The following is a 9,937-nucleotide window of genomic DNA, read 5'->3' on the forward strand; positions in this document are numbered from 1 at the left end:
CTGCCAGTTGAAGTGGTTGAGGCAGGTATAGTAACAACACTTAAAAGGGATTTGGACAAATACATGGGTAGGAAAGGTTTAGTAGGAGTCTAGATTAGAGTGGTGGTGGAAAAGCACAGCAGGTCAGTCAGCATCCGAGGAGCTGAAAAATCAACGTTTCGGGCAAAAGCCTTTCATCAGGAATGATTCTGATTTCCAGCATCTGCAGTCCTCACTTTTGCCTAGAAGGTTTAGAAGGATATGGGCCAAGTGCAGGGAAATGGTGTGAGCTTTGATGGACATTTTGGTTGCTCTCTTTGCTGTAGGAGTCTATAGTTGAAAAGGGTGGCACTGGAAAAGCACTGAAGGTCAGACAGCTTCCAAGGAGCAGGATTCTGTGACTAAAAGTTATCATTCCCCTTGCATTTCTTCCTTCTTCCCATCCATTTTCATTATCATCTCCTTTGCTGTCTCTTTGTCATTTCCTCTCTCAATCATACCCATTATTTATCACCGTGTCCCCTGACCCACTGGGTCCTGCACACAGTGATGGACAGGTGTGCATTCACCTGCTGACCAGAGCCAACTGCACTGATTCCACAGACAGTGCGCATGCGTGGTTTCCCCCCGCCCCACCCAAGGCCCAGCCACTCCGTTAGACCCCCCCCATTCGCAGAGGCCTCGCCTTCCATCGGAAACCGGCCCATGGAGGCCCCGCCTCTTTCAGAGGGCCTCCGACATCCTCAGCCCCACACAGGCGAGTTCGGAGGCCGAGAGGCCCTGCCCCCTTCCGGGACCCGTCCCACCCAGCAGCGGTCCCGCCCCCGCCCTGGCGAAACTACTCCGTCCAGAGGCCCCGCCCCTTTCCCATAAGCCACATCCCCTGATCCCATGCTCGTCAGCCTGAGGCCCCGCCCCTTCCCCAGCAAGTCCAAGTCGTCCCCGCCCCTTTCCCCTCAGCCCCGCCCCCTGGCCCCTGCCGCGCCCGGACGGCCCGGCCCGTGCCCCGCCCCCACCCCCCCGCAGGCGGCGGTCCGACTGAATGTGGAGCCGTGTGTTGCGCGCAGTCGGTGTGAGCGGCGGCTTGGCGCGGGGCCTGTTCACCATGCAGCTGAAGACGGTGGAGTTTGAGTCGCTGTTCACGGACGGCTTGAAGACTGTCGCAGGTGAGGCTGCCTCGGTGACCGGGGAGTGATGGCGCTGGAGATGGGCCGGCCGCCATCTTGACAGCACTCTGTGTCGAGCCTGCGGCCTGCTCTCTGTGTCTGTGTGTCTGTGTCTGTCTCCACCGTTCTCTTTCTGGCTTTTCTCATTCTCCTTCGGTCTCTTATGTTCTCCGTTGCGCTCTCATCGTCTCTCCCGATTTCTGTTTGACATTCTCTCTCTCTCTCTCTCTCTCACATCTGTCCCTATGACCTGATGCTGCCCTCCTTCTCCATTCCTTGTCTGACCCAAGTCTGCAATAACGTCCTTGTCTGACCCAAGTCAATCACGATATGTCTTTGTTTGATTCCCAAGTCTATGTCCTTATCTGAAGGCCCGCAGTTCATCTATTCTCACCCCCTCACTCACTCCGTCTGTGGTTATGATCTTTATGCAGCTCCTTTTGTTTCCTTTTTTTTGTGACATTGTCTTTCCCTGCTCTTAACTGATTCGATCTTTTACTTTTGATGGGTGAAAGTGTTCTGGAGAGCTTGCAAAATATTTTTAAAAAGACTACGCATTTTCTTTCTCTCTTCCCCTCCCCACCCCCTTGCAGAGTTGTTCAGTAAAAACAAGTACGAGTTGAGGATAGCAGGCGGCGCCGTGAGGGATCTATTAAGTGGCAAGCAGCCAGATGATGTGGACTTTGCCACCACGGCTACCCCCGACCGTATGAAAGAATTGTTCCAGGCCGCTGGTATCCGGTTGATCAACAATAAAGGGGAGAAGCATGGCACCATCACTGCAAGAGTAGGTCTAAGATGTGAACAAAGGCCAGTCTTTCTCTGCAGCTTGCCATTTAGTTCTGTTTTAAGATCTCATTCCATCCCAACATTTGCATTTATTGTCTAGAAACATTATATCCTACACAGGCTTAATCTTAAAATCAACTTTTACTGAAACAGGAACTTAAGACAAGTATTAAGTTGATTACTGTAAGATAAGGTTATGGCAAAACGAAAGACTAATTCAGCAGTATACAGCAATATCGAAGTGAAATATTGAGTTGGCTTCTATTAAAATGTTGCTGTGGCTAATACTGCCAAAAGTACAAATGTCTTTGAAGCCTCCTGAGTTTGATTGGCTGACTTAAGTTATTCAAATTTGTATAATAAAGAATTTGGAAGACTGTTGAACAGGAGGCTTCAAAAACCCAATTGTTAAAATGTTTGTTATTGTTTAACCTTTAGAAATAAATGTTCATTATTTAGCCTTTACAAATAATGGAACAAGGTTGATTATGGTTTAAGCAATTTTGTGAAATTATTTAAATTTGCTCTTAATTAACTTATTTCTTTATTTGAATTAGTTGGTAATTGAGATTATTTAAGCATTTCTCGTTACAGGTACGGAGTTATTTCTATTATGTAGTTTGCAATCTACAATCCTAAATACTGTATTTCTAAAAATAATTAAGACACTCATCTGTATTAGATTGGTGGGCTGGGAACTTGATACCATTGTAGTTCACTTATTTTGGAGTGCGAAATCTTAACCATTTTTAGTCACTAAATTCCTTGAGTCAGTTTAAATGAACTGAGCGAATATTGATATAATGTTTTGGGTTCATAACAAAAAGTTGTAATTTACTAACTTTAAATATATTGTATAGGTGAACAATCAGAACTTTGAGATTACTACGTTGCGAGTTGATGTTGTAACAGATGGGAGACATGCTGATGTACAGTTCACAACAGACTGGCAGGCAGATGCTCAACGAAGAGACCTGACAATTAACGCCATGTTTTTAGGTAATCTTCTATTTTAGTTTCAAATGGGCAGTGCTTCATGCTGCATTTCTTAATTTTGTTCTTGTTCTTGTTAAACTGTATGTACTTTTCTTGAGCTGTAACCTTTTATGGAAGCTCATTTGATGTTTCTATTACTTCTTAGATTTGGACGGTACACTGTATGATTATTTTGATGGTTATGAAGATCTGAAAAACCATAAAGTTCGATTTGTAGGTGATCCGTCACAGAGGATACAAGAAGATTATTTGAGAATAATGCGGTATTTCAGGTTGGTTTATTTCTGCTTTACTGTTATATCTGATTAAAAATATGATTTAAAAACAGTATTGTATGGGGTGATTTTAACATATAGCTTTAGTTTATGAAAGAAGTTTTTATTCCCTGATAATTGGAAGGAATTGTATTCTCACTACAAATTTTCATCAATGACTAGATGAGACAGAAGCAAGTGTAATTTACCCAAGGAACATTAAATCCTTGCATTTTTGTTTCATTAAAATTAAAGTCACACATGGACCTTCATAGAATCTGAAATTTAGAACATAGAACATAGAAGAATACAGCGCAGTACAGGCCCTTCGGCCCTCGATGTTGCGCCGATCAAAGCCCACCTAACCTACACTAACCCACTATCCTCCATATACCTATCCAATGCCCGCTTAAATACCCATAAAGAGGGAGAGTCCACTACTGCTACTGGCAGGGCATTCCATGAACTTACGACTCGCTGAGTGAAGAACCTACCCCTAACATCAGTCCTATATCTACCCCCCCCTTAATTTAAAGCTATGCCCCCTTGTAATCGCTGACTCCATACGTGGAAAAAGGTTCTCACTGTCAACCCTATCTAACCCCCTAATCATCTTGTACACCTCTATCAAGTCACCCCTAAACCTTCCTTTCTCCACTGAAAACAACCCCAAGTGCCTCAGCCTTTCCTCATAGGATCTTCCTACCATACCAGGCAACATCCTGGTAAACTTCCTCTGCACCCGTTCCAGTGCCTCCACGTCCTTCCTATAGTATGGCGACCAAAACTGTACACAATATTCGAGATGCGGCCGCACCAGAGTCTTATACAACTGCAGCATGACCTCAGGACTCCGGAACTCAATTCCTCTACCAATAAAAGCCAGTACGCCATATGCCTTCTTCACTGCACTATTTACCTGGGTGGCAACTTTCAGAGATCTGTGTACATGGACACCAAGATCCCTCTGCTCTTCCACACTACCAAGTAGTCTACCATTAGCCCAGTAATCCATCTTTTTATTACTCTTACCAAAGTGAATCACCTCACACTTAGCTACATTGAACTCCATTTGCCACCTTTCTGCCCAGCTCTGCAGCTTCTCTATATCCCGCTGTAACCTGCCATATCCTTCCTCACTGTCTACAACTCCTCCGACTTTCGTATCATCCGCAAACTTGCTCACCCAACCTTCTAACCCTTCCTCCAGGTCATTTATAAAAATGACAAACAGCAATGGTCCCAAAACAGATCCTTGCGGAACACCGCTAGTGACGGCACTCCAAGATGAACCTTTGCCATCAACTACTACCCTCTGTCTTCTTCCAGCCAGCCAATTCCTAATCCAAACCTCCAACTCACCCTCAATGCCATATCTCTGTATTTTCTGCAGTAGCCTACCATGGGGGACCTTATCAAACGCCTTATTAAAATCCATATATACCACATCTACCGCTTTCCCCTCATCTACCTCCTTAGTCACCTTCTCAAAGAATTCAATAAGGTTTGTGAGGCACGACCTGCCCTTCACAAAACCATGCTGACTATTCTTGATCACATCGTTCTTATCCAGATGTGCATAAATCCTATCCCTTACAATTCTTTCTAAGACTTTGCCCACAACAGAAGTGAGACTCACTGGCCTATAGTTACTAGGATTATCCCTACTCCCCTTCTTGAACAAGGGAACCACGTTTGCTAGCCTCCAGTCCTCTGGCACTACTCCTGTAGACAAAGAGGACACAAAAATCAAGGCCAATGGCTCTACAATCTCCTCCCTTGCTTCCCGGAGAATCCTAGGATAAATGCCATCAGGCCCAGGGGACTTATCTATTTTCACCCTTGCCAGAATTTCCAACACCTCTTCTCTACATATCTCAAAGCCATCCATTCTACTTATTCGTGCCTCAGTATTCATATCGACAACAATGTCCTGTTCCTGAGTGAATACTGACGAAAGGTATTCATTCAGTGCCTCTCCAATCTCTTCAGCCTCCACACGCAACTTCCCATTACTATCCTTGATTGGACCTATTCCTACCCTAGTCATTCTTTTATTCCTAACATACCTATAGAAAGCCTTAGGGTTTTCCCTAATCCTACCAACTAAGGACCTTTCATGTCCCCTCCTTGCTGCTCTTAGCTCTCTCTTCAGGCCCTTCCGGGCTACCTTATAACTCTCAATGCCCCTATTGAACCTTCACGCCTCATCTTTACAAAGGTCGCCCTCTTCCATTTAACAAGGGATTCCAACTCCTTATTAAACCACGGCTCCCTCACACGACCCTTTCCTTTGTTTTACAATGAACCATTTCCCATTTTAAAAATGATTTCTGTATGACTAAGTAGATCGCTCATTCTTTGGATTCTCATGTTTGTTATGTCGTAACTTTTCTAGAAGTAATGGCCCAGATTTTCCAGTATTCACAATTTCTAATGCACATATGGGAGTTACACACAAATCTCCATTTATAGCAGACTGTGAAATATATGCCCTGAAAATGAAAGATTTTCCCAACACCAAGAACCCTGTAAAGTATCCATTTAAATTGGAGAATTTGAAGATTCCTCTGCATTTAAGTAGATAGTTACTGAAGAAGTGCAATTATTAAATGTCAAGAGTTCTTTCTGATTAACTGTTCAATTTAACTCAACTCCACCATACTTCCCCAAATAACTGAATGCCATACCATATCTATCTCAACAATTCTCCACTTCCCACCAGATCTGATATGTCCCATACACTGTGGTCTGCTTGAAACACTGGACTGTGCTATTTCAGTTTTCTTGTGTATTTGCTTCAGATTTGATGGCAGAGACCATTATGTTTTAAAAAACATCCTCCATACCCTCCTTTCTTGAACCCTCTAGCTGTCAATAATGCATTGAGGTAATAGAATGCTGCAATACAATAGAGATTTTATGTACCGATGATGTGATACTAAATTCAGTCACTCCTCCAGAATCTGATTTTCAAATGCAATTACAGAGAGGAGGGCCAATGTACATGATTTTCATTGGAGCAGAGCTCTATTTGTGGGATCCCTCCATGCCATCAAGATGCAACTCTCACTTAGTGTATTTTAATAAAGAATCTTTTGAGATCTCATTCTTTTTTACCTGTAGCTTCTTGTATTAGAACTTGCAAGTTGCCGGGTGTGCTGTTTTGAACCTGGTTGTTTCGACCCACACATTGAATTAAATTTGTGTACATGTGCTTTCACCCAGATCCACATCCATCGGTACAGGAGATCTGATCCTCCCATGCTGACCTTGTGCTGTTTTCCTCCCCAATTGTAAGTGAGACTATAACCAATAGATGAGACTATGTATTATATCAATTTTAATTCAAACTGGCCTTTCATTTCTTTAAAGAAAGAGGACTATAGAGTTAATGATTGAGGAGTATTGCATGGCATTTGATGGTGAGAAAGCATCATGTGGTTTTCCTCTTAGTACAAGCAACTGTGCTACTCCTATACTTTGCTTTATTCTCTGTATCCTCAACTCTCCAAAAATTTATTTGGTCAAGGTATCTTAACTATTGGTTTTTGTTCACCAATGGTACCCGCACATGACTGGCACACTTTGCTTTTGGCAGGATATATTTTACAAAGTAATTGTTCAGTAGTTTTGAAGAAAACATTATGCATGCTCAATGCGACAGTAGCATCTTTAGGAATAGTACAACACTTTTCACTATTTGTAACAAAAATGTGATAAATCAATCAAGTTACACAGGTATGATTCTCAGATGAATAGAATGGTATAAAATTCAGTTTTGTTGACAACTTTTGAAAAGCACCATGTTCCCAAACTAACTTTGTGCTCATGTGGCAGATGGGAATTTTGGGTCATGATATGCAGCAACCCCATGCTTTGAGCACTATTGATAAAACGTGTAGATTCTGCCGAAGACAAGCAAGTTATGGCAAATGAGGGACCCCTGTCATTTAGAGCCCTACCCCTCCAGTCAAGCTTATCCTTCTCTCTGTAGGCAAATTATAAAACTCAAAACACATTTGGGTCTATGGACTCTTTCTCTGGAAGAGTGGCTGGACTGGTACAATAACTGTTGTAGGAAGCAGATAAGCCTTGAAACCACAGAATAAAATCTGGTTCATTATACTGATAACTTTATATCTTCTAGGTTTTATGGCAAGGTTGCCAAAGAGGCAGGAGACCATGACCCGAAGGCACTCAAGTCAATTAAACAGTATGCAAAGGGTCTTGCAGGGATTTCCGGAGAAAGAATCTGGCTAGAGCTGAAAAAAACTTTAGTGGGAAATCACGCTGCTCATCTTATCAACCTCATGTATGACCTGGATGTAGCCCAGTATATTGGTAGGCATATATCGTTCTTGATGTATCTCGTTTAGTAATGTACATTCCCTTCATAGCTTTATAACTTGGTAGATAGTTATGCGCGATCTTTATATAACTTTGTATTTCAGCTTTTAATTTTCTTCATCCATTCCTGTAGGATTACCAGTAATTGAAGGCAACCTGGAAGAACTGAACAAAGTGTGTAAAAATGCACACCATCATTCTCCAAAGCCTATGACTGTACTTTCAGCACTATTTCGAACACAGGATGATGTTCTGAGGCTTGATTTGAGACTCAAAATTTCGAAAGAGGAGAAACAACTTGGTTTATTCATTGTTAAGTACAGAAGAGATTTGATCAAGGCTGATGGGGCTGATCCATTAAAACCCTACAGAGATTTCATTATAGATGTAAGTAAAAATATTTATAATTTTCAAAGTGAAAAGATGGCAACACAAGTAAAAATCTGTTTATTTACTGAATCTTCTGAAAGTAAAGCATTCCATTGACTCAAAATATTTGAACATTTCTGGGGAAAAGAACCTCAAACATATGGTTCTTGAAGTGTTTTTAAAATGGGGTAAAATGCTAAAATGGGCTTTGTGTACTGCCCAGTGTTCCCTCTATTTCTCTTCTGGACATTGACGTTTACGTTGCATCATCATATATTAAATATCCAGAGTGCTGCCCGCATGTGCAGAGCTGAGGGAGAACGTTCTGACCATAAGTCAAAGCATTTGTTAATTTCTATGAATTGGCAATCTCTATCTTAAATCAGGTAATTAAAAAACATTGTGGCTGATTTCACCTGCACATTTATGGCAAATTAGATGAGACATACTAAATCCATGCTGAGGCTTTTTATGTTTGATTCTATATCATTCTTGAGTAGTTTCAATAACAAAAGAATTGTTTTTGAAAACATAAGATTGCTGGGCCGTTGAGTATTCAAAGACTACTTTCAACACTAATTTTGAGAATAGATAGAAGTACTTAATAAGCATAGAACCATTTTCCCTGGTCAAGCAGGACCACAGAATCACAAATTTAACTGGCTCTACTAACACTTGTTGTATGAACTTTACCTTTGTTGAAACAAAAAGGCTGATAGTTTAGATTCAAAATTATTGCTGCCTTAATAAACAGAATATGTAAAATCAGACTTTATTATGCATTGCTCTGAAACTGCCAACCATTTTAAGATGCCAGTGTGGTGTTTTTACATCCAGGAGTTTTTCCACTGCTTGTATTACAAAAGTTTCATTTGGTGTTGAAATCCGTGTTACATTTGGGATGTTAAAAGCAGACAGATCACAGGCTTAACATCTTGAACTTTCAAGAGAAATGCAGTTTTCTAACCATTAATTTTCAGGCAATCCCTTCATTAGTTGACTTGTTATAATTGTATGGTTAAGTTGGTTGCTGAATGATTTGTGGTGGTGCTGCTTTGGTATAATTGTTTCCTGCTCACATTTCAGTCCAGGGAACCAGATGTGCAAAGCAGAGTATGCGAATTGTTAAAGTACCAAGGAGAGGAGAAGTTACTAAAAGCTATGGAACAGTGGTCCATTCCACGCTTCCCTGTTAGTGGCCATGATTTAAGAAGAATAGGAATTGTTTCTGGAAAGGAAATTGGGACAATGTTGCAGGAACTTCGGAATACGTGGAAAAAGAGTGGTTACCTGATGGATAAGGAAGAACTGCTAAGTATGGTAAAAAGTCCATAAACACATCTCTCATCGTGGAATGAAGAAAAAAAGACTGTTACATTGAAAACTATTTTTATTCTCCTAAATGTTTTTGTTGCAACCCTTATCAACCTTGGATTTTGATTATATGTTTGTTGTATGACATCTTAAATTCATTGATTTTTCTGTCACCAAGATCCTTGTAGTTTACTTACATGATTGCTTGTTTCATTAAGAAAAAGAATCAGATTTTAAATCTATCTGATAGATTTGGATACATGTGGATGACTAGGAGTCAGTTTAGATTTGGTGATTCTTTCATCTAATTGTGCCTTCAAGGTTCCAACAGCTTCTATAGCTAAAGATTAGTTCACTGTACTAAATAAATGACAGGCTTTAAAGAAACCTGAAGGACAAGGTCTAAAATATTTTTTCTATGTTAAATTTGCATTCTGATTTGCCTGTTATCCTGTAACCTATTATGTAGCTTGTTTTGTAATGAAGGACATTTAAAGAAAATTAAAAATCTGAGCTCATCAGATGTTATTGTTTCATTTGTCTTCAGATTTTGACTCAAGTTTTCATATCTGTTTTCAGTTTTTAAGATATGATTTTTCCATTGCAATTGCAGTGAATTGGTGTTACTTTAACAACTGTAATTAGCTATTTCACTAAACAGTAATTATTCCTGATAAGCAACAAATTATGACCAGAAGAAGTTGGAGGCTGAATGACCTA

At 40.9% G+C, this 9,937-nt stretch overlaps 1 protein-coding gene across 1 annotated transcript; it reads left to right on the forward strand.

Moving 5' to 3' along the window:
- The first annotated feature begins 979 nt into the window (after window positions 1–979).
- Window positions 980–9,735, forward strand: trnt1 (tRNA nucleotidyl transferase, CCA-adding, 1). The gene is made up of 7 exons (XM_072582610.1): window positions 980–1,145; window positions 1,739–1,932; window positions 2,795–2,933; window positions 3,076–3,202; window positions 7,335–7,528; window positions 7,668–7,921; window positions 8,990–9,735. The coding sequence occupies exons 1-7, from the start codon at window positions 1,022–1,024 to the stop codon at window positions 9,236–9,238; spliced, it is 1,281 nt and encodes a 426-aa protein (XP_072438711.1). The 5' UTR covers window positions 980–1,021; the 3' UTR covers window positions 9,239–9,735.
- The last annotated feature ends 202 nt before the right edge of the window (window positions 9,736–9,937 follow it).

This window comes from Chiloscyllium punctatum, chromosome 12, assembly GCF_047496795.1.
Source record: "Chiloscyllium punctatum isolate Juve2018m chromosome 12, sChiPun1.3, whole genome shotgun sequence".
NCBI classification, from domain to species: Eukaryota; Metazoa; Chordata; class Chondrichthyes; order Orectolobiformes; family Hemiscylliidae; genus Chiloscyllium; species Chiloscyllium punctatum.